The 25,024-nt window shown below is 43.6% G+C and overlaps 1 protein-coding gene across 6 annotated transcripts in view; it reads left to right on the top strand.

The window, feature by feature from the left end:
- BTBD11 (BTB domain containing 11) overlaps window positions 1–25,024 on the top strand; it is a 154,562-nt gene that overhangs the window by 69,378 nt on the left and 60,160 nt on the right. For all 6 annotated transcript variants that reach the window (XM_032445084.1, XM_032445085.1, XM_032445080.1 and 3 more), the window contains exon 2: window positions 17,228–17,377. In XM_032445084.1, coding sequence (XP_032300975.1) covers window positions 17,228–17,377 — 150 coding nt within the window. The remainder of the gene's footprint in view (window positions 1–17,227; window positions 17,378–25,024) is intronic.

The following is a 25,024-nucleotide window of genomic DNA, read 5'->3' as shown; positions in this document are numbered from 1 at the left end:
GCTTTCTTTGGTGATTAGTCTTAGAGTGAAAATCTGGTCAACACATGAGCTTTTGGGTCATATTGTTCACTCTTTTTCTTTTTTATTTGCATGGGTATTTTTTTCTTTCTTTTTTTAATTAATGCTGACATTATTTCCTTGAGTTCAGTAAACCCAAGTTCCTCATAAAATGAGGGAAAAAAACACCTTAGGAAAAATAACGTCCTAAATGCATTAATGCTTGCCGTGTACCTTGTTGCCAGGCTCCGCATGGTGTTATTGGGAGTGCCCTCTGCTGAAGGCTGCAGGGGCTGGGGGTGGCTGCCAAACTTTGCTTCCAGCACAAACTCCATGATGAGTTAGGTTAAATGACTTGTAAACGATTGTCATCCACATGTGTTTTCAGCTGGGATTTTTAAACAAAGGCTTTGCAAAGATAAGTGTGTTCTGCTGGAGAGTGAGAGGTCCTGTTTTTGTGGGCTGCAGGCCTGCCAGCTGACCCCCTTACCATCTGCGATTTTCCCCTGGGTTGGGAAGTAAGCAGTTAGTAACCCCCTGGTGAGGTCAACTTCCACCTAAAACAGAAAGAGAGGGAGGACTGATTTGTGGTTCAGAGTGTTTTGCTCGGTGGCAGCCTCAGAGACTGTGCTGTCACTGCTCCTTGTTTTTCACTGCGGTGATGGAGAGGTTGATCGGGTCCATTATCTTTATGGTGGGTTTAGAAAACAAAAAGCAGATGAGCGGGCAGATAAAATAGTTGTGCCATCTTTGATCTTCGCCACACTCACAATGAAATCAGTGCGAGTTTTGCCTTGTTTCAAACCTGTTTCTTATGGGCTTTGTCTGGCTAAGAATATGTTTCTAAATCCCTGGCCGAGTTGAAGTCATTTATCACTGTCCCTTGGCATTTTCATTAAACTTCCTCTTAAGAATGATAGGACAGGTCTTCTACTGCAAAAGGGTGTCAGGTTTAGAAAAAAAATGGAAACCAAAGAAATGTTGGCAACCAAAGCCTGAAATTTCACACTGGGACGCCGTGTTACAGTTTCGAAATGGCCATGTTTCACACGGATGTTTATTCCTTTTTAATCCCTTGCATAGTGTTTGCATTCAAAGAGTGATCTGGATAGGGGCATTTCATTCTGCAACCCAGCCCTGGTGCTGTCCCTCTGGCCCTAAGCCCACAGGGCAGGCTGAGCTCAGTGTTAGTCGTAGCAGAGCTCAAGCTGCTGGGATGATTTAGGAAAGAAATATAGGGTCAGAATGACAGCTTACAGGAGTGACCTCCTGTCCTGGGACTGTTGCATTGTATTTGGACTGTTTTATATTTTTAACAATACAGGCTCTTTTTCCTAGGACTGAATTATTTTTACTGTCTTCTCTTTCTCCTCTTTCCCTTGCAAACTGCTTGAGTTGGGTTTGGGCTTTTTTTGTATTCTTTTTTATCCTTCTTTTTCTTTCTTCTTTCTTTTGTTTTTCCACTAAAGATGAAAGCAAAGCAGAAGGCTTTGATAGATTCATTGCCTGTAAATCAATGGAAGTTGCTGCTTAAAATCTCTTGCTGAATGACTGAGATACCAGTGAGGATCCCATTAAGAAGCATGGATGAGCTGGTCAGTACACATCTCTGTGTTCGATGGCTTTCCCAAAGCCCCAGTTCTTGAGTCGCTGTGCATTTGCAGGAGTTGGTCTTCTGACATGCAGAAAAATGTTCTTTCTATTTTTCTTGTCTGAGGAGATAAGTTTGACAACATGACTAGAGCTGAGCTGGGAAAATAAAGCAGGATGGCAGTTTAATTCATGTAAATGTATTTATTTTTAAGCCAGTTTCGGGACTTTTTTTTGACATTTGGATTTCTGATAACGAAATGTTTAAAAGTATCTTTGAGACTGTTAAACAGTTCCACTAAGCTACTTCATAGCATTTCATTGCCCTTGAATATTTGTTCTGTTTGATTCGAAACGTCTGTGGTTGGCATTTTTTCTCCCTTCCTGTCGACTCTCCCAGGTAGGCTGTGCAGGGCTGTAATGGATATAAAATGTGCTCTCCTCTTCGCATTTCTTTCTGTTGACCTTTCTTTTTCTTTTACAAAGTTTTAAGAATTGAAATCTTAGACATCTGGATTTATTAAAGTCCACTGTGTTGGATGAAGGAAGTAATTTTTTAAGCATACTTGGTTTTCACCTCCACATAGCAGAGCTGGCACTGTAGCGCACTCGTTTCTGTTTGCTGGGCTGCATCCTCTGCGGCTGTTTAAGTACGTCACCGCGATGCTCCATTTTCTATATTCACTGCTCCTTGGGAGAATTAGTTCATTAAGAAGCCTCCCATGGAGACAGCTGTGTATCACAACATGTTCCATAGGGCATTTTTAGCCAAACAAGGTGCCCAGCCATCACCAGGCTAACAGGGTATGGTGGGGCTTGTTGGAGACCCTGCAGTGCCATGGCAGAGCGGTAGGCCCTGGTGCCCAGGCCATGAGGCATGGACAGAAGGGTTCGATGGAAAAGATGCTTCTCTCCCTCCACACTGTTCCTGTGCAATGTGCTCCTCCGGTCTTCCCCATTTTTGTGTGGTGAATACTGTTTTGGGCTTGAAGTTGGGGCTGTGTATGCGATGTATGCAAGGAGCAGTACCCATGTATGTACAATAGGGTGAAACCATACTGTGTGAAGTCAGGATACAGTGTCTTTTGTTGTTGTTGTTTTTAATGAACCATTCCTGGCTCATGGAACCATAGAATCACAAAATGGCTTGGGTTGGAAGGGACTTCAGAGCCCACCTAGTCACACCCCCTGCCATAAATGGCAGGGCTGTCACCGCTCAGCTCAGGCTGCCCAGGGCCCCATTCAACCTGGCCTTGAGCACCTCCAGGGTTGGGGCACCCACAACTTCTCTAGGCAGCTGTGCCAGTGCCTCACTGCCATCTGAGTAAAGAATTTCCTCCTAACATCTAACCTAAGTCTCCCCTCTTTTAGTTCAAAGCCATTCCCTCTTGCCCTATTGCTATTATATGGCGTAAAAAGTCCATCCCCATTCTGCTTATAGGCTCCCTTCAAGTTCTGGATCCACGTCCTGCTACCAACTCATTCATCTACTTCAGAGAAGGATGCTCAGTCTGTTGGTTCAGGCTTCCCAGCCCTGGTTTTGTCAGGAGTGCAGATATCTCTGCTCACATTCAAGGCAGCAGATTTAAAGCACTGTGTATTAAACATGCCAATAAGGCAGCCCTAAACTTACTTGCTGGCAAAAAAAAATTAATGCCTTAATATTTGTTAATTGCTTTGAAGATATATATCGAAAATAACTTCTAAGTACCTAGGTAAATATTGTTTCCTTTATTACAGCAATGTGTCTCACGTTATCATAATCATCTGCACAGCATTTAGCTGACGTTAATAAAGCAAACCTGGCCACATGCCTTCCGGAGCAGTGCTGGTAAGGATTTGGTGTGCACTCATGACCCCACAAAGTCAGCGGATGCTCTCCGGTGAGCACACTGGAGCAGGCATTGTGCACACGCTGCAAAGCACAAGCACTGGTAGGCACTTGGGCCTCCTTCTGCATATGCTGCTGACCACAACCTGCAAACCACAGCACCTGAAATGTCACGTACATTCCCGCAGCCTCCCACAGCTCTGCAGAAGTGGCTCGTCCCTTCTCATGAGCTCTGCAGAGCCTATGTTGCTGCAGGGCTGTCTCCTGCTGCTGGGCCAGAGCTTGGGGGAATTGTCCTAGTGCAGTGGTGGCAGCACTGGTTTTCCTGTGCTTCTGATCTGTTCAACCCCGCAACCCCACAGGAGTGCCATTGACCACCAGGCTCTTTTTTGCCACACTCACACTCCAGTCTGTAGTTTACAGTGTTTGGTTGGCAGCCAAAATAAACCAACAGAGAGGATCGAGTAAGCGTGGGTGTTGGCAAACATACACACATCCCAGTGGGGAGCCAGCACTGGAACAGGATTTCCTTAGGCTGCCAGCTCACTAGCATTTTCCACTAGCCAAGCCCTAGCACAGCAGGCATTTCACTTGCCAATGGAAGTCACTTTCCACATCCAAACGTGCCCGCTCTGCTCTTCAGCATGTTTCCAGCCTGTCCTGCTGGCCCACCTGTAGCTTTTTAAAACTAAATCTTAAGCTTTCAGGCTGCTGGGGTTATTCTGACCTGAACCATCTAAAGGGAATGGGATGTGCATGGGTGTCCTGCACCATTTGACATCGAGATGAGTTACTAACTCAGTAAACATGCCTTATATGTGGACTGCAGGGCAGTGGAATGCTGTGGTGCTTTAAGTCTGAGGAAGTGATGGCTTAGCAGCCTGCAGGAGCCTATGTGGCTGCAGCACTTTGTCATGAGCCAGGGTTTGCCAGGGCTCAAAGGCTTTGCGATTAGGAACTGCTGTTGTCCAGCTGATTGACAGCAGAAGTCTATCTTCCTCCACTTAGTCTAGGATCGTCTGTAATAATCTGTTTCTTTGGACAAGATGTTGCCTTGGCCACTGTTTGCACTTGCTGAAGACTGGCACGTTCTTAGTGCCACCAAGATTTGATCTTTCCTTGCATCAGTATTACATATTTTGAATGTTTCGCCTTGCTTCAAATTTGTTTCTTGATCAGTCTGTTTTTAAAGCACTGAAATTAATGTTTTCAATATACTTAAGATTAGGTGCAAACTGGTGTTCGCTTCTACAAAGCTGTCCTTGTATATTACTGCTATTCATAGCAGCTTGCTACTATTAGCTTGTAAAAAGTAGGAGGATGGCAGATGGCACAAATATTATTGCACACTCAGCTGTCAGATCTTTGCCCGAAAGCATGCACAGTGGCAAAGTGTGAGGATTATTTTCCATCATTTATGTTTTTATTGTTTTCCCTCTCTGTAGGTGCTTGCATTAATCTTGTGTGTCATACTGATAAACCACAGCTCCCAAGCTCCTTCTCTCTCTTCTCTACATCGTACTTCTCTTTACTAACTCTTTACTAACTATGCACCTTCAGGACGTTTCAATCACAGTTCCACTTGCACATGAAAGCCATTGCTTCATCCTGCATATTTCCCATGATTCTGAAGTCATCCCAAAAATATTTTACCACTTTTCTCCTTAGAGCTGCAAGTCATATTTTTCCTTTGTTCTTCTCCCAAGATTTGCAGACACTGAGATGTGTTTTTAGCTTCTAGGAACAATCCAGATTGAGTTTTTCAAAAGATCAAGGCTTTGGATCCTAAAAGCCAAGTTCTGGGTGCTTCAGGAGGGCATCTGACTGCACCAGCATCCATTTCCCTATCACAGAGCATGCTGGGGAAAGCCACACTGCTGGACTTGCCCTTTGTGAGTCAGGTCACTCCTGAAACACTTCTTGCTTAAAAAGTCCATTGGGTAGACTTTGCAAGTAGACTTCGCAAGAAATCACCAAAGTGTCTCACTTCTTTTTGTCAAAGTTCCTCTTCATTGGATGTGATCTTTTAGTTCTCACACAGAAGGCTTTGCCTTCTGCAGCTGTGCTTGTGGTTAATGTGCTTATTTTGCTGTTTGCCATTACTGTAGTGGCAAAATTCCCTTCCACTGCAGGAGATGGGGAGAAGGGAGATTGGTTGCAGGTCGAAGAGAAACGTTTTTACTCAACCAACCATTTTGAGCATCCTCTAAACCCATCGTTAGCCACCTAGAGACATGATTAACGTGAAGCGTTTGGGCCAGAAGGACTGTCTGTGTTCTTTATGCAAACCTCATGTCAGAAAAGATGACCCACATGCAACGTATTTCAAGTACTGTGTCTGTATATATAATGATGCACGGGAAAATGATACCTTTTCCCACTTAAATGAACAGTTTAGCTGTGCCTACAAATGGTCTATAGATAGAAATAGGATGTATTTTTGTCCATACATATATATATATATATATACACATGAACTGTAATTCCTTAATGAAGCTCGTAGCTCACTTGGCACACTCTGTGGCTGAGGTCAGTGGCAATGTGTAGTCCACTCATGACTGGAGGCCATGAATCCACAAATGATTTAAACTGTGAGCTCAGACTTTTCACTAGAATGGAATTAAAATAACTAATTATAGCATTATTTTAGAACTAGAAGTGGAATCTATTTTTGTTAGTTTTCCTTGCAGTGTGCAGTTGAGGCATTTAAAACTTGCTTGTAATTCCTGTAGGTTTTACAGTGCAGTTGTCATTTTGCGGTGTGTTTCTGTGCTATAAAGTCACAGTTCTCTCTGAATCCATGCCTTGTTCGGGTATTATGATCTTCATCATTCCCTAACTTATATAGTTCCCCGTGGTTTATATCACCGTTAGCATTAGAAGATACAAACCAGGGAGCATTGTGTTGTGCCATCCACAGAGACTGGAATAAGTGCAACACTTGAAAGTGCGACATGTCAGTACTCTTTAAGAATGTGGTTGGAATTAGTTTATTTAGATTAGATTCATCTTCAGTTCCACTGTCCACTAGAGCACGTGCTGCTCCTTAGTCAGCCTGCCTGTTAAGTAATGCAGCACACTGCAGCCAAGTCTGGAAGTTTCAAAATATCAGTTGGATTCTTTCAGTCTGCTTTGAAGAGGAAAGGCTGAATAAAGCTAAGGGATGTAAGAGGTGAGGCAGTTAGCATGGCCTGCTGTTACAGCTACCTGCTGATTATCATTACATGCCCCTGATTTGGGTTGCTGTAATACGTTCCAACTGCATTTTCCATTTTCTAGGGCAGATGTCCCCCTCACGACTGATTTAAATATATATCTGTTTGGAACCATTTCAGCAGAGCTAGCTCAGCGATTTCCAAGGAGGATGCAGTGGGGGCAGAATCAGGGCCTTTGCTGCCCCACAGTTTGTTCTCCCTTCTAGCTGTGGTGCTGGTGTACTTCAGAAGGCCTTGAAGACAAGGGGCAGCCCAGGCACTGCCATGGATGCTGCAGCTCTGCTTCTCTGAGTGTGGCATGGGAAGAGGTGAGCCCATGAGGAACGGCACTGTGCTTTACTCAAAGCAGAGGATGAATGAGATGCGGTCGTGCCACAGACTGCACTGAAGCAGAAGGATATAATATTGAATATCCGTTTATTCCTTATCTACTGGCTAATCAGTGCACCACAGAAGGGTCTGATAGGGAGACACTAGTATTCCTTTACTATAGGGTTTTTGGTGTTTGTGAATTTCTATGTGAATGTCTGGGTGAAGAAGTGGAGGAAATGAATAATGCAGAGGTTCAAATTTGAAGATTATGCATAGAGCGAGAACAGATTTTGACCTTTAACTGCTCTGAGAATAAATGCACAGCTTTGTCTCGGAAAAGTAATAGAGGGCATCATTTCAAAAAAACAAAATAGGTATTTTAGGAGTAAGACTGTATATCTTAGTGCCATAAAACTCTGAATGCACAAATTGATACCCTGTGGGGGATCAAAGGAAAAAAAATTAACTCCCATTAAATAATTTTTAGAAGTCTTTCTTCAGTTAATGTGGTAGCCCCGTAATGAGTTCATGCACCTGAACGCAGCTTTATTATAGCTGGGTGGGGGAAGAAGGCGTCTGTGAGCTCTGTAAAATTGGAATTACTTGAAATGGGGTCAGCCGGCCAATCTGTGGGGCAACCAGTCATAAAAGTCTGCCAGAGATGTAGGCTAATGTCTCTTCTCATAAATTTTATTCATTGCCTGTAATGATTTTACCATATATATATATATATATATATATATATATATATGTACATCTAGTCTAACCTTTACTGGTCAGAACTGATTTATTGCTGTAGGTATCTATATCAAAGGTTTGGATGCCAAAACACGTGCTAATGACAAGCCATGTCTACATGGTAAGCCAAGTGGAATTTTTGAAGAACGTAAAGGTTGCATTTAGAAAGGACTGTCCCCTGGCCGCCATCCAGGCTTTCCAGTCAGTGAAGTTTTTAGGCAAGTTATTGGTTTTAAATACATGGCAAAAACCCCTTGAAGCATGTACCGAAGGCAGAGCCTTATTCTTTTACTGAGGTTGTGGGGAGAAGGATACCCCAGACCCACACAGCTCACAGCCATCCCTTCTGGAGCTAAGGGAGCTCATCTGCTAGAAAACCCTCAGATCATGCAGCCAACCTGGGCGGGTGGCTGGTAGGGGGCTGTAGGGCACATCCTATCCATGACTTCTGATGAGATGGCGGTGGTCCTATGCCCTCTGCCTTCGGGAGTGGGCGGTTTTCATTCAGTTTCCTCAGCACTGCTCTTTGCCAGGTGGGCGGGAGCGTGGTCAGTGCTCAGGATGATGGGATAATGCCCTAGGGCCAGTAAATAGGTGCACGTGTTTCTTAAACAGCTCTGCTTTCATTAAGTGTGGGCTTTCCTGGGGAGGGTGGAGTGACTGATCTGATAGTCATCTGCACAAGCGGTTGAAAGGAAATTCTAATTACTCAACCTTTGCTGTGGGCTCCGCATGCTCCAGTTTACCCAGAACTCATTGCTCAGGGATAAAACCCAACCTTGACAAAGTAAGTTCTGCCTGAGCTGCCTGAATTTCCCCCCAAAGCACAGCTCTGTGCCCTACTACCACAGCCTGGTAAGGATGGATGCATCACTGCTTTTCATGTATGGACATCTATGTAAAGATGCACATGCAATTGTAGAGCAACTGCACACAGAGCACAGGAGCTCTGTCCCACACTTCTCTGTCCCGTTTGTGGCTGCTGACACCATGCCTGCTTGTGAAGCATAAAGGATTTGGTTGGTAACTGGTATGGGAATGCCCCGTATTCAGTCCGAGCACTAAATGTCTTTGCCATTATGTATTATTCATGGCTTTTGTACAAGCTGATGATGTTTTGAGGTGAAGGGAGAAATTCTGCCAAATGATCCCTTCTATAAAAGGCATACTGGTCTTTACAAATATTGAAGAAAATGGGGGAGGTGTTTTTTTAAGGTATTCTTAATATTCTTGCCAAGTGTATTGTATAGTACTCAGTGGAACTGCTCAGAAATTGCAGGCACATCAGTGTTTTTGAAATGATGGGGCCAAGCCTTGAGGGGATCCAATGCTTAGTGACTATGCCAAGTGAATGGAGGTACACAGAGAAAGCAGTGGAAAAAAAATGCTCTGTTGCATCAAGCATTTTGCACTGCCATTCTGTAGCTGCATAACCTGGTGTAGGAGTTTGTTTGGATAGTAGGTCTCACAAAAATGGGGGATTATGTTCTTGCATGGGGTTATTCATTCGTAATTTAAATACTCAGCCTCTGTTCTTGAGAGGTGCACCGTAACCACAGCATGGTTACTAGAAACTTGTAGCTCCTAAAAACCAGGCTTGGACACAGCTGTCTGTGATGATACCTGATGAGCTGCTGGTGTTTTGTTGATCACATAATGGATGAGCCCCGGCTGGGCTAGGAAAGGTGCCTTATCGGCACTGCTGGGCTTCCATGCCGTGCATGCATTCCGGTCACTGAGCAGGAAGTCGTCCGTCGTGGCTGGGCATTTTGGAAGGCTGGTGGTAATGAGTGGTGGAAATTGCGGGCTCTAGGAAAGCGTATTACGCTATGAATCACTGAATCCTCTTGTTCTGCTGCTATCAGGTGATGGGTCTTTTTCTGGGAAATAAAAAACTGCTAATGCATTCTTGGTCATTTTCAGTGACTCAAAGGCTTAGACCTTCTACGAACTCTCAGCCTAAAGGGGGATTTTGCCTGTTTTTAGCCAGACACATCCTTGCATGAGTTAGTACTGCAGTGCATTCCCTAAGTCCATATTTATTCCAACATACATCCCTTCCCCCTGTATGTGCCCGGCACTTTGAGTGCTGCCTGGACCTAGAAGAGGCATCTTGTGGTCAGGCTGCGTGCTGCAAAATCCAGATTCATCCCTAAGTCTCCACCCCAGCCAATACTGCCAACACATTCATCATTCTCTTTTCTGCCTGCAAATTTCCCACAATCTATCAACTTTTAGCTGGTGTAGAGACACTGAGGGCAGCACGTATTGTATTTATTTGCATGTAGCAGAGAAGAAAGATGACAGCTGTAATTATTATTATTATTTATTTACCTCGATGCCTCCTATCAAAGAGTGTGATAGAAAGCCTTTCTCCTCCACATTGCTATTTCCAGGGCAGCATAGCTCAGACCTGGGTAATCTAGAGCTGTGTGTGAAGTAAATGCACTGTGTCAGCTCAAACATCTCTGTGCCAAAATAATCCCAGCTTGCACTGGAGCTTTTATGACTACTGTGACAGTGGAATAGCCCGGCTGATCACAGCGTGCTGCTGAGCAGCTTCCTGTTGTAAAGTCCACAAAATGCTACTTCATGGTCAACAGGGAGAGATGTGTTGAAAATCAAGGGTAGGTAAAGGCACGTTAGTCTCCTTCCTGTGGAAAAGGAGGGAATGTGGTTTCACATTGGGTGCTGCTCACTGGGCCATTGGTAGGTGTTGGCTGTCCAGCCATGGGTGCACAACATTGAGCAGCATTGGCTGCTTCATGCCCAACAGAAGGCTATGAGGGCCATCTCATGCCCAACAGGAGGATCTCAGGGGCCACTCTTGGGCCCTGGTAGAGACCTGGGGAAAAGCACGAGGAGATGGATCTCCATTACTTCTCTTGTTTATGGACAGGCTTGCTTTGTGTTTGCTCTTCTTTTCCTTCAGTGGTGGTTTTGAGTATTTAGAAGTTTTGCAATTGATTTTGATGGGATCAAGGTTTTGCTTTCTTTATATCTTAATAAAAACAAAGGTAAAGCTGGGAGTTTCGTTTTTGTGTTGAGAGGGATCTAATCTCCTGATTCTTCTTTCTTTTGTAATTTATAACCTAAACAGTCAAATCCGTCCTGCGTTCCACTTGGTTGTGCACCACTTAACCGCTTGGTACCAGCAGAATATATCCTAATTTAGTTGAATTGTTGTTACTTCAATGCCATTTAAAGCAGCAGTGATTGCCACTCATTATCATTAGGCTAAAGTGATTGCCTTAGAAGGCTCCTAATAAGGAGAATGTCCCAATTAAGTAGAATGTGTTGTGCTAACAAACTCCTTACAAGAAAAGATGTCACAGCCGTGCGTAGCAATATAATTCTATTATCTCATCTTCCTATAACATCTGTTCTAATAACTCACAGAGGTATTCTGCTTTGGATAACGATCATCCATTCTGGCTTCTGATGAAATCAGATCCAGCCCAGCTGGGGTACTGCCCTGAAAACGATCATGCAGCTTTGGAAGAAACTGCTCTCCAGATATGCAGACAGTTGCTGAAATTTCCAGTTGCAAGGAGCCAGAGACTAAATTGCTAAGACGAAACCTCCGCACTTGGCCAAATGAAATAACGAAGCTGCACTCGCACAGCTCAGATGATTGCAGTTGTTCTGGTAGGATCCCAGCCCCTACGGTTTGCACAACTTCTGTTTGTCGTTCATCAGTGGCTGCTGCTGTTGATGACTTTGTGGCAGATTTATTAGGATCCCCTGTTCATTGTAAGCATTTTTCATTTGCTCTTCTACTGATTTTTTCCAGGAGAGAAAGGGTGATCTCTTGTGGTTAAACAGCATAACTAGAGGCCTTATGCTCTCTTCCTGCTTTTCTCTGACATTTCTTATTTCACCTTGAATTAGCTACTAAGCTCTGCAGTGCTTTACTTTCATTTCACATATAAACTGGACGTGCATATTATTATAGCTGCTTAGCACCAGAGCCTGGAGGCTAAGTGGAGAGCTGGTACTGCTTCTTAATGGCTTTGGGTAGTAGGTGTTAAAGACGCACAAAGCAGCTTTACTTTCCTGACATGCATCTGATTCCTGCGCCTGTCCCACCTTTCCTCATTTGGGCTGCTTTGTCTCCTCTGCAACTTAGATTCTGGAAACTTTTTATCACCTTCTGGCTTTCCCAAGTGCTTTGCATTTTCTCCACGCGGAGCCACTCCCTGTTATTTAACCAGGCTGGAATGCGTGGAAAGAAGACACTTTGCACTCCTTGCCTTGAATACTTTCCACGCCTTCAGTTAACTGAAAGCGCTGGTTGATATGATAAGCACTAAGGTTTTCCCCATAGTCTCATTTCTGTAAGGAGAAGTCAAGATGTTTTCCATCTGCCTTGCCTGTCAGTTTGACAGGCTGAGTTTGGGAGTCATGGTTCAGGTTGCCTGCTGTTGGCATCCCAAGTTGGAGGGAGCTCCTGCATAGTTGGAATGAGTTAGAATTCACCATCTCATGGAGTTGGACTCAAGACTGGCATTGACTGGAGCAGTGAGCAGCACTGAGTTTTGGGGGCATTTGAGGGTTAACTACCATTTTCAGGCTCATTTTACAGAGTAATTTGCCCAGTACCTACCCAGCACTCTTAATCTCTATAAACTTATGGAAGAATCCATGAGGTGGGAGTATAAGAAGTCTTCCAGATATGTATATTTGTTTAAGATGTAAGAGATAGATAGAGATATCAAAGATGCTTTGAAATATTTTCTACTAAAAGTGGGAGCCCTTAATTAAAGAAGTAAAAACGAGTATCAGCAAAACCTTCCATCTTCTATCTAGACTGTACATTCACATGTAGAGTAAAATCTAGCAGTATTCTCGAATGAAAAGGATAAGAATGTGCAAAAAACTGTTTTAGTCTTTACAATGCTTATATTTTTAGTCAAAACAAATGTGTTAGGTTCCTGCTAGATGCCTCTGCGTTCGTCATTTGAATTACATTGTCTAGTGGGCACTTATATTAATTTAGTGCCATTGGAAGTTTGTTTTGGTTTAGACCATGGGATTTGAAGGAGAGAGAAGACAAAGAATCTGATAAATAGATCTAAATCTCTCCTCTCAGTGTCTCATTCTTCTAAGATGGACTCAGTGCTTGAACTGTTTCTTTAGCAGGGAAAGCTGGTATGGGACCAAACTTAAGGATGTAACATGGCTTTACCCAAAAAATACTTTCCATTCCAAATAAACAGACTTGCCATTTCATTACTTCTCCCATTCATGGTGGTGTAGTGTGCACAGAAGACTGCGTATACCAGTTTTTTACTGTTGTGCCCTTTGATCTGCCTTTGCCCTGTGAAAACAGCTGGGTGGTGACAACAGCAGACCATGGGAAGCCTCCAGGCTCCAGTGTTGAAGTGGATGTGAAATCCTATTGCCAGTTCTGACATATGGACACTGTAGGTGCCAGCGCTCCAGGAATCAACTGTTTTGCAACACTTACAACAGCTGGCAGATAAATAAATGCTGATACCTGTCTAAATAGAGGAACAGTGGAGAAGGCCTAGATTTTTTTTTTATGACTTCTTTGTCTTTAGGTGAAATTTGGGCTACAAACCCATGCTTCTCCTGCTCTGAAAGCTGAGGAGGTTTCCCATCTGCTGTTGTGTTCAGTGTTAGAGCTGCTCTGGGCCCTGGGACAATTTCTGCCATGTGGGAAGTTAGTGGGATATGTGCACACCTCTGCCATGCTGCAAGGACTGTACCCACAGCTCCATGCAGGAATGTGCATGTACGTGTTTCAAAATCTGCCTTCCTAACACAAGAAATGGGAATTTGCATGGGGAAACCGGAATGGAGCTACCAAGTACCTCCATGAGGTTTGAAAGACTTGGTGCTTTTATAAGTTCAGGCATCTTCAATGTCATTCAGTGCAATACTTCTTTGGTTTGGGATTTGAGCTCAGGCTTATGTTTCCACTGAGCCCAGAGGGCAGGAAAAATGTAGAGTGTATTGCGCATCGAATGCTCCCTATGATGGTTGTATTTTTCTCCCTGGAGATTAGGGAGAAGAGCACTAGGAGCTTGTTGCTGTGAGTTTTTTTGGCATGCTACTGATTTTAAAGTATTTTTGTTGTTTCTCTGCAATCTTGTACCTAAGGGCTGCAAGGCAAGCTGAGGCCAAGGGCAAATCAAAAACAGCCGCTTATAAAGCAAACTTTGGGTTTGATTCATTCTGGATGTTTTAGACAGATACCTGCCCCAAGGATCTTACGGCCAAGCATGACAAGAGGTGACAAAAGCCAAACACAGAGGAGAGCTTTGGTTATTTCTCGTTGCTCCAGTGATTCATAGCAGTCATAAATGCAGCGCATGGCTGCCGTACATCACCATGGGCATGGAGCAGCCAGGGGCATGTTGCGTGTGGCCCCACATTCGTCCTGCTACAACAGACTACTTGATTTCTACTCTAGTGAATTGGAAGGAAGATGAGGAATAAAGTAACGGGCAAAGAAGAGCACAGGGCTGAGTAACCATGCAGAAAGGAAGGACATTTAGCAATGCCAGGAGAGAGAAAAGACAGATATTGTAGTTATTTCTGAAGATGCAGCACAGAAATCTTTGGCTTGGAATGGCAGCGTCAGCATCAACAGTCAAGAGAGCAAAAAAAGCAAGGGAAAATGCCCTGTCTTTCAGGCTGCTGGAAACATGAGATCCTTACCTATGCTTCAAGTATAGCGCAGTGGGGCTGAAGTCGTGGCTGACAAAGCAAGTGAATAATGCCAGTCAGCAGGGAATTAACATGAGGAGGTTGAACTGTAGCCAAGCCAGCGAAAGCAGGTGATGGCTATTTAAATGTTTCTATTTATATAACGAAGGCATTTATAATCACAAAGATTTTACCTTAACTTTTGCATTCTTCTTCAATTCGGCATGCTCCCTTCTTGCTAGGGAGCAATTTCCATCCACAGTCATTCATCAGCACCTTTGAGCTTTACGTGAAACACTGATAAAATAGAGCAAGTTTTTCTGCCAAAATGCATTTTTGTAACTTTTCTTCAATTATTCTGGGGGAAAGCAGTTGAAGCAAGGAAAGGGGCAGAGTTGTGTGCTCCAGCATAGAATTCCCTCTCTCCGTTCTGGCAAAAGAAAAGAAATGCTCTCCAGCAAAATGATGAGAGTTATAAAAAATCTTCCAGCACACCACTGGTCACCCGCTGTGGTCAATTATAGTTGTGAAGCTGGCGTGTAAGTATCAGATGTTTGGCTACCGCATGGCTTTAATCATGTCACACTCAAGTGAAAAAACCCTTTGGCGTGACACATCCTATAATTTGCTAAGTTTTCTAACAATGGTACATTTTGCATTTCATTTGCACTTTTCATCTGAAAACCTAAGAATACACTCCCCTCGCTATGGAACAGAGTAATTAATCATCAGGGCTGTTTGTAAGGGAAAGCACGGCTGTGGGAACAGGCAGAGACAAAATTGAGAATAAAATATCTGTATGCCATCACTCATCGCTCAGAGACCGCTTTCCTTTGTGCCTTAGGATGTTAAACCATTTCAGTCTTGTTCATAAAGGTACATTAAAACAGTGTAGTTGGTTTTTTCCCCACACACTTTAACATGTATTTTCACTAATTATTTTCTTGTTGGGTATTCTTTTCCTTCTAAAGATGACATAAAGTTGTTGGTACTATTTCTTGTTTTTAGAGGTCTTTTAGAGTAGGGCATTAGATGTTACACATCTGTTTTCTGCAGGGAAGACTTCCAATTTTGTCTTAATTTCTATCCATTAAAATTATGAAGAGTAATCTAAATAAATGAGCAATATTTCAGGGAGAGAATACTTATTAAAGTATGCAGGCAAGTCTGCGTTCTAAATCCAGGTGTTGAACATCTCAAGATCCATGCGTCTACAGAATAAAAGTGTTACGCTAAGAGTTGATTCAAGGCAAACACTTAAGTGATCAGAAGTGAATTTGGAAAGCTTGTTTGGTAATTTTCGATTGCTCGTTCAATGTTTTTTCATTGCTGCACTTTTTTACCCCTTACCTCAGTGCTTTTAATTCCTCAGACCCCGACGTCTGAGAAACATCCTTTTCCAGGAGCACTGACTGCCTGGCCTTGAGGTGCTCCAAAGCAGTGATGTTTGGTGGGTTGTTTAAATGTGAAAATATACAAGGGGTTAAGGCAGTAATTCAGCAAGGGACTCAGAATGTTGTGTACCTACTGCTTACCAGAGAAATTGTGGATGACCCATCCACAGAGGCATTCAAGACCAGGCTGAATGGAGCCCTGGGCAGCTTGATCTGGTGGGTGACAGCCCTGCCTGTGGCACGACGTTGGAACTGGGTGGGCTTTGAGATCCTTTCCAGTCTAAACCATTCTTTAATTCTATGATACTAACAGAATTACTGATTAATAGGGTTAGTCACCAGTTACTTCCTGAGTTCTCCCTTCTGAAGACATATGTCCCTTTTTCTTAAGGCATTTTGTAAAGTGTTTTCTTGGTCCTTAAGGGGGAACTTCTCCCCTGTGCTTAAATGGAACAAAGAGTACAAGCTAATTTAAAAAAATACATTTCCTACTTTTATTTTATTTTCAAAGCAAATTGTTGCAAATCCCACAGTCAGAGATAGGATGGGATTTAATTGCCACGAAGAGGTACAACCGCACTGCCTCCCAGGGATGCCCACTTGTGTGGTCCCAGAGGGATCTGGAAGGCAATACTATGGATAAGCAAGCATGGCCATAGTTGCTTGTTCTCAGACCTCAGGAAGGGAGCAGCGCTTACTATCCAGGCTGAGCTTCCATGTATCTGTTACTCGAGGATGGTAATGAAGCATTTACTGTTCTACATAAGTTCTGTTTTGTAGCATGACGGTGATTTTGATTAACAAACAGGTGCCCTCTACCTCTGAGTGTACAGATATCGTGGCAGAAAGTGACTTTTGTGCCTGCATGGATGTGTATTGACAATTTTTTTTATGTCAGTACCTTGTTTTTGCCTTCTCATAAAAGTTGGCTGCTTTGAGGGCTTCTGCGTGATGGGCTTTTGAAATCTATGCAGTTCAGTTGTCAGGAGCTGTGTTTGCAAAAGAAATCCAATAAACTCATCAATGGCACAGCAGGCATCTTGATCCTGTCCATTATTTTGGCAACTGTCAGTGGAATTCCCCAGACAGGAAAGTCCTGTAAATGTATCAGCCTCCTTGTGTATATTTTTAACGTCAATCTCGAAGGATTCCGTTGCTGAGATACCGTGGTTTTGGAGTAGTTTCTAGAAGGCTTCTTTGGAAGGGTTCTCTTGACCTCCAGCACAGGCAATTACAAGGGATTTTCTGTAAGCATTATCCCTTGGTGACATCACCAGTGACTTGAGGATATTCAGAAGAGTTAATGAGGGCCACTTCTGAGAACATGAGTCATCTGTGACATTGAGTTACAAATGCTTATTGTCTTTGTGCTCTACTCACATGGGCCTTAGAATGTTCAAAGAATATGAGGTGGTGACAGCAGTAGTGACTGAAATTACATGGAAGTTCTTTTGTTATTTTTTTATCCACTGTAGGTGTTCTCTGCCTGCCAGACAGCTTGAACCTTCACAAAGACCAGCAGCGGTCAAACAAGCCTGGGGAAGTGCAGATGTTCAGCCAGTCCGAGCTAAGGACCATCGAGCAGTCTTTACTGGCTACGCGTGTGGGGAGCATTGCCGAGCTCAGTAAGTACAACGCTGTTTATAATGCTTGGATTTCTTTCCTCAAAGTAAAACAAAGCCACCTGCATTGTCTGGCTGTGCAGCAGGAAGACAGGGGCACACATGAAACTTGAAGCTGGAGCCATAGGAGGAAAGAGGTCTTAGCAGTGGCTACCGCTTCTGTGCGCACACTGCTCTTGTTTTTGAAGGTGAGGGATCCTTGAGGTGTTTAAAGAAAAGGTAGATGTAGCACTTAGTGGCATAGTTTAGTGGGCAATATTGGTGGCAGATGGACGGTTGGACTGGGTGATCTTAGAGGTCTTTTCCAACCTGAATGATCCTGTGATTCTATGTTTTTATTTCATCTTCTTTATATTATGCTTGAGAGTACCTCACGGCTTTGCTACACTTGCAAATATCTGACATACCGATGTCCTGTTTTGAAATGGGCAGGCAAAAAGATAGAGGTTGCAATACATTAAGGCAATAGTCACAGGCTGAAGCAGAGCTACATCCATCTGTGTTACAGGAGAGGTCCCTCGCTCTTCCTTTCTTTCTCCAGTTTTAGCAGAGGAAAAGAAAAAACACCACTCAAACCTGAAGCAGAGCAATTAGCACCTGGAAGACAAATAATTTGTTATTAATCAAAACACTTGCAGAGAAATGTGCCTAATTATTATATCTGAAAGCTTTGATTACAGCACAGATAAATTATTTACTGTTTTCTGAATGCTACGTGGCTGCTCTGATAGCAGGAGGCAAACGCCATGTAAATCTTCATGCAACATGGAGCTTACAGTTAGCAAAAGTGCCTTCTTGGGATTTTTTATTAGTAAAGGAGCCTTCCAGTCACATTTGTGGTATAGAGAGACTGAGTGATGGGTGGGAAACCAGATGTTTTTTGTTTTCCTGAGCTCCACTTTGAAATTCTGGGTAGAAACTGTAGAGTCAAATGTAAAAACATATGCAGCTCAACTTACTGTTCTCAATGTTGGATTCTGTGTGATCAACACCAAACAATACACATTGTCATCTCAGGTGCAGTTTTTCAGCCTTTTTTGTAACAACAGGAGCAATGAAATGCAGCCATTTCATAATGTCAAGGGCTCAGTTTAGGTGCTGTTTACGAGCCCAGTGGATGCACTTTGAATGTTTATCTGCAAGCCGCAATAGACATTTCTGTTTTCAACTTGCTAATTTTCCTCTGTTCTGGTGAAATGTCAACAAGCCAAGAGCTCTTACATGCCTTAGTGTGAAGTGTTGCTCAGTCTCTGGAATCAGGTGTTCAGTGTTATTCAAATGAAGTAATTTCTGCTTATTTATTTCACACGTATGAAATACACAACAGTACTTTCTGTGTGCCAACTAAATTATTCATGATACTTCTCCCTCTCTTAAAGTACGTATGGTTGTATTTTAATAAGTATGTGATCTGTGGATATTTCAGAAGGTTTCTTTTTTTTTTCCATCTCGGGCTATTTTGTACCTCTATACACAAGACCCAGAATCTTTAAGACCCCCCTCACCCTGGTCAATACAGTTTGCTCTGTACGCATTGTTGACTCCAAACGCAGGCAGAGCACTCTTCAGGGTGGCCAACTTGAAGAACACAACGCCTCAGTGGGAGTTAGATGCAGCTGTCAGAGAGAGCTTGGCACACAGCAGGCTGACAGCACTCCAGAAAGCCCTCTGGACAACAATGAGGGCACCTCCCCATCCTCTGCAAGCAGATGCATGTCGTGGAAGAAATCGTAGGAGTAGTGGTAGCCAGCAAAGCTTGCAAGGTTTTCTGTTCAAGCGGATAGAAATCTGTTGTGGAGCGATGCTGGTGCAGAGTTCAAAACTTTATTCTGAAACATCGAGGGAAGTGCTGGGTGTCAGTGAGCAGAGCGTGGTGGATTTAAGGGAAAATCATTAAACAGATAGAAATGTGGGAATACAAGAGGTACTGCAGCCTGTCTGTTCAGCACTTGTGTGTCTGCCTCTGGATCAGGGCTGGCTGTGATTTGGAGGTTACAGCGAGCCATGGCTGTGGAAGGAGGCTGGGGAAGCAGCAGCAGGGCAGAGCCATGGGGAACACCTGGGCATCACAGTGTATCAGCAGGACTGGGGAAGTGGAGGAAGATATCTGATTGTCGTGGGGTGGGGTAGTGGTTGTAGAGCCTTAAAATTGGTGCTGTGGTATGAAAAGGGGATATAGCAACTTCAGGCATGGAGAAAGTGGGATGTGAGGGAAGCGTTACATATGTAAAAGCCCCTGCTCTTGTGGGGATGTATAAAGTTAATGGGCAGAGCTTTGAAACAGAAGGGAATTAAGAGCATAGTAGCTGTGAAGAGAGGAATAGGATGAAACCAGGGGTAAGTGGCAAGGATGAAAGCTTGACCTGCTGTGGTAACAGAGTAGCAGGACCCAAGTGTGTGTCTGTAACATCCCATGGCTTGCAGTGTCCCAGGACTCAGGATTTAATTTGTGTTGTCCATAACTGCACAAGAAACAAGGGTAGAGTGATCCTTCAATATCGAAACTTACGTCTACCTCACAGGTTAATTGAATGAGATTTCCTATAGTTTATCAACATTGACAATTAAAGCACTGAGAGCATACAGAATAACTAGATTTAACACATATACATTTCATTGGAGGAAAGACATCCCTGACTCTTCTGCCCAGTGTGCTCACATGTAACAGTGTGACCAGCTGCCAGAGGCATGGAGAACAGGAAATCAAATCTGTCCCTTTGAAGATGACAGCTGGCAAGCAGGGCCTGCTTATTGGCCAGCATCTGTATTTCTTCTGCTCAGACCTTCTCAGTTTCTTCCCAGTCTTTGTCCCAGGTAGAAAATGGAGATAGTTAATCATAAATGAAAAGCATTGCATAGTGTGGTATCCCCACCTTCTCCTGTGTGTGGTACTTTCTGGTCTGCTACTTTCGTGATATCTCCTGACCATCTTCTTACTCCCTTTTTCTTTCCTCTTCCTTTTCTGTCAAGGGCTGACAGCTGGTTATGCAGGGGAGGGCTGAAGATTTGCTGGGGGAAAATTTTCACCTTTTGGCTGCAGCATGAAATGAATTACTGGTGTCACTTACAGCAGTTTAAGCTACTTGGTCTGGCTGTGTCATTCCTTTAAGTAATGCAGAAATTGTCTGCTGTGGCAGACGAGTACTATATCTACTGTCATGCCGATGAGGAACTGCTGCTTAGGATGCTGTGGTAAGGGCTTTTGAGGACATTTCTGGGGACAACTGAACTTCTGTATTCACGTTTCCTGAAGCTGGCACACCTGGATTGGTGCTGTTTGTCAGGATCTGTTGGTGGTATCAACCAGCAGCCTTTCAGCCCCAGATCTGCAGAGCATGCCGATGGGATCTCTGTGCTGCAGTGTGCTAATCCCACTAGGCATGGTCATACACCAAGGGGGATACAGGGTGGGTGGGAGGTGTCCAAAAATTCCTTTCCTTATTGCCCTTGCCTGGAAACTTCAGTATCCATCAGTGGTGATACCTGTGGGTGAAGTTTATAGTTATCTGGACCATGATATTAGCATTAGTTTATTCATTTTTGCTGTTAGCACATTAGAAAAGGCTGTTTAGGTGAACTGTGTCTCCTCAGGGCTGACAGAGAAGGTGGAGAATGGTGGGCTGGGGAGCACAACTGTAGTGGAATGCTAACACAGTCCACTGCAGAGAAGTCTGACCTTCAGTGAGGTGTCCTCAGGTGTATCCAAACTTACAGATGCTGCTCTGGTACCCACAGATCCCACCTGCCACTACAGTGTGGCATTACCTCTGCTGTTATCTCATGGAGTCAGCAGGTTGGATGCAATGACATGGGCATGGATTGTCTCTGGGATGTCCCAGCACAGCAGAGCAGTGCTGCTAGCTCTGTGGTGCTCTCCTGAAAATAGGAAGAAGTAATACTGCTGACCTATGGAAAACCAAAGCAAGGTTTTGTCTCTGGGATTCAAGAGGAGAACGTAAATAGAGACCTAATTCTGTAACGCAATTACTGAGGTAATATGTGATTCTGAGGAAAAGGCTTGAAAAATTAATGTGAAACCTTATTCATTAAAATATAATGAACATGGCAGAAAGTTAAGGAACAACAGTAAATTTTGCCTATGTTATATTGGCATTTTAGTATTCAGGAATTGTAATTGCCTACTACAGTGTGTTTTAAAATAATGTCATTTGATTTGAAATGCTTATTATATAGAGAACATTGGGAAGAACTGAAGCACAGCTAAAATAATAGGATTTAAAAGAGCAGCTTGACAATGTTTCACTGTTTGTTCTCAGAGAAAATATTTCCAGACTAGGAGAATTCTTCTGGATTTTGTTTTTCTCTTTAGACAGAAGCAGATCTCTGCTTGAGGCCTGCTTTGGGTCCAGGGATGGCCAGGTCTCTCTGGCCGGTGAGACTTGCTATCCAGTCTTATGCAAACCATGGTGATTGGTAATGGGGAGGTGTTACTCTTGAGCATTAACTGGGATCAGTAGGTGTTTTTATTTTAAACTGGGGCAATCTGAAGATGAAGATGTAACTAAACCCTGCTGATCTCAGCACTTCGTAGCCTTTGAATGATGTTTAACTTAAACAGCTTCCAACTTTGATGTTCGATCTGGTATTTCCTCCACATCACCGCTCAGGTCTCACTGAGGTTTTTCTTTTCAACATTGGAAAAATGCTACATCTTCCCATCATCCTCTCTGTGCCTCCACAGTGCTGAATGTATGCATTTCCAAAATAACAGACTCCCAGTAGATCTTGGCACACTCTAGGGATGAAAGGAAGTTTTACTGCTCCAGTGTTAGTAGAAATGTGCTTGTACATACCAACACTGTTTTTCATTTCTGCTCTCAGCCCCAGCCAAGGAGATGATGAAAGTCAGCATCCCCTCCCTTGTCTTTTCATCTAGTCTCAATCCTGTACAACTAACAGGGAGGAGGGCTGCAGGAGCCATACAAATTTATTCCTGTATTGTAAGTAAGAGGTAAAGTCCGGGCTTAAGCAAATGCTGGGATAAAGGTGATTGCTGGAAGGGTGGCATCTGAAGGAGAATTGTTGTAAGTGCTGTGCTCATTTACTGCCAGAGCAAAAGCACTGTTTGTCAGATATTTTTCTTAGACTAAGCAGCACTGTAGAGAAAGACCAGAGCTTTTTTTTTGATTAACAGTTCTCTTCTCTCAGTGCAGTGCAGAGCTAAGCAGAGATACTGGCTGAATCCTGAAATTCATATAGCAGTGCTTCCTTCAGTGCAGAGTTTGACCACAGAGCTGACAGCTTTAGTGGGTACCCCTTGGATGTGACAATACGGCTGTTACTGCTGACAGTACAGTCATCATCTTGTTGGATGGGGGCATTCTGGAACTCCAGCCCTCCACCACTCTCCCCTGAAAACCCAACGAATCAGCTCAGGACACCCCTGCAAAAATCACCTTTGAGGTACAAACTCTTAACACAGCATTTTCCTTTCTTCAAGTTTGCTATCATCCCAGCTTGTGCTTTGCAGACCACAGGCAGTCAGCTGGGGCAGAGTGATATGTTTGTCATGGCCTGCTCAGGCATGTGGGGCTCATAATTCAGTGAATGGGTCCACATAAGATCAGAGAAAAAACCAGTTATGGTGGTCCAGAAAGGCAGAGTGAAAGGCTCTGCCTTAGGTTAGGAGATGAACTTCTCAGTCAAAGACTGTTTTGTTTGGAGCTGACATTGTATGAGGGAAGTAAAATGTAAACATTATGCTTGTCTCACTGGATAGGAGATTTTGAAAGTAAGAATATTATTATAATAGGTATGTAGAATTGAAAAGGTTTAATCATTATTGTGGCTTTTTAATTAGATATATTCAATCCTTTTTCTATCTTCAAAGGCTTTACAAACACTAAATTACACACAAACACATATTCTGTCTTATAAATAGAACCTTCTTGTGATGGTGGGATAAGACAAGATAAAACGTTAAATGATCTGCTGGGGGGCACAGTGGAGCTGAAATTGGCTGCTTGTGTACTGGTCCTGTCTTTTGGTACAAAATTCAGAGCTTCCCCTGCTTTTCTATAGGAGAGATAAGTGGCTGTTAGGAAAACAAAAAATTACCTGGGATAGCAGGGAGCAGTTTCACACTGGGGCACAACGCTGGTGCCATAGACAAGCCGATATGACAGGAATGAGGAGATTACTGCAAGGTGAGCTTGATGATGATTCTGCATCAGATAAGGTATTCCAATGACTGTGTGTTATGCCACCCCAAGTGCATCCATAGCCCCAGGAGTCTGGCTTTTGGATTTGGAGTATATTGTATGCCAAGAAGAGCATAGCTCCATGTTAGAATATACTTGATGTGTGCAAACAGTAATGTGATAGACACTTTCTTGCGTGCCCTCACCCCAGCTTTCTGCAGACTCCTTTCTAGTACAGATGGGAGTTAACGATAAAGACCTCCAGTAAATCATTTGAGGGAAAGTTTTGCTCAAGCGGTTTTTGCTTAGCTGACTTTTGAGACATACAGGTGGATGGACTTCAGAGGCAGTGCAAACGTGTAGGAGCAGTGCAGCTGGAATCATGAATGTGTGGATGCTTTGGGCAGCTGACTGAGCAGATGACTGCAGGCATTCTGCTGTCATACAAGAGGCGCTGTTAAACTGCTTGTATTCACCTGCATTCATGCGCTCACAGGCACACGCCTGGGTGAGCTGTAGCAATACATCACTTTGATGCAGAAACCAGATGCAACAGGCAGGCAGGAAGGGAGAGAGACTTCGCTACAGTACAGGGAGGATTCAGGATGCCATGGCTACCAGATAGCAATCTAACTGGATAGTTCTCAATTTTTTTATCAGGGTTATAATTCATGTTTTCAACACAGTCTCTCTAGAGCTGGCCCTGAGCAAAAGCTGTAGATCCAAGGCCTTAACGCTGAGCTGTGAGATGAATCCATATCAAGAAAGGGAATTGGAACCTGAGTTGTGTGATTGTAAGGGGGCAAACTTTGGAAACTTTGGATGATCTCCAGAGCAGGTCAGCACACACACTGGAGTGATGAAGAGCCAGAGGGGTGGTCAGACGACTGTTACTGAACCAACGGGTTCTGCTTGCAGTATGTTCTCACATGTGCTCTATAATAAACACGGCCTACTGCTCACTGCCCCAGGCTCACACCTGAAAAGATCTGTGGTGGCACCGGAGATCCTCCCCCCTGCCCTGAGCTTTGAAGGAATGACACAGGTTGAACAACTGTGTGTAGAAATATTGTTTATAAGTTGCTCTTGGAACCAGAAAAACTTGAGACTTGTGTCATTGGGAGCGGCTCAGCAAGGATCAGCCCAGCATCATTCACCATTTGGGCATGGCTGTGCAAGCACACACCCAGCTGAACATTTTAGCCTGCACAGCTCTATCCCTGAGCTTGTTCCTAAGCAAATGGGCTTGGAAGATCAGGTCCATCATGCCAGACCATAATATCCTCCAGGATGCTTGTCAGAAGAGGAATATTAGTCATCTGTCATTTCCTCCTTCTTCCTCTTGTTTTTCTGTATCTTCCCCCTCCCCCCCATTTTCTCTTAAACAATGCAAAATAGACACGTTTCTTTGTAAGCACTGGGGTCTAAAATAATAAAAGAGATTGTAACAGGTTTTTCTGAAGGCATTCACCGTCAAAAAATGTTTAGC

The sequence above is a fragment of the Coturnix japonica genome, chromosome 1, assembly GCF_001577835.2.
Source record: "Coturnix japonica isolate 7356 chromosome 1, Coturnix japonica 2.1, whole genome shotgun sequence".
Taxonomy (NCBI): Eukaryota; Metazoa; Chordata; class Aves; order Galliformes; family Phasianidae; genus Coturnix; species Coturnix japonica.
This window is presented reverse-complemented; position numbering and strand designations above follow the sequence as displayed.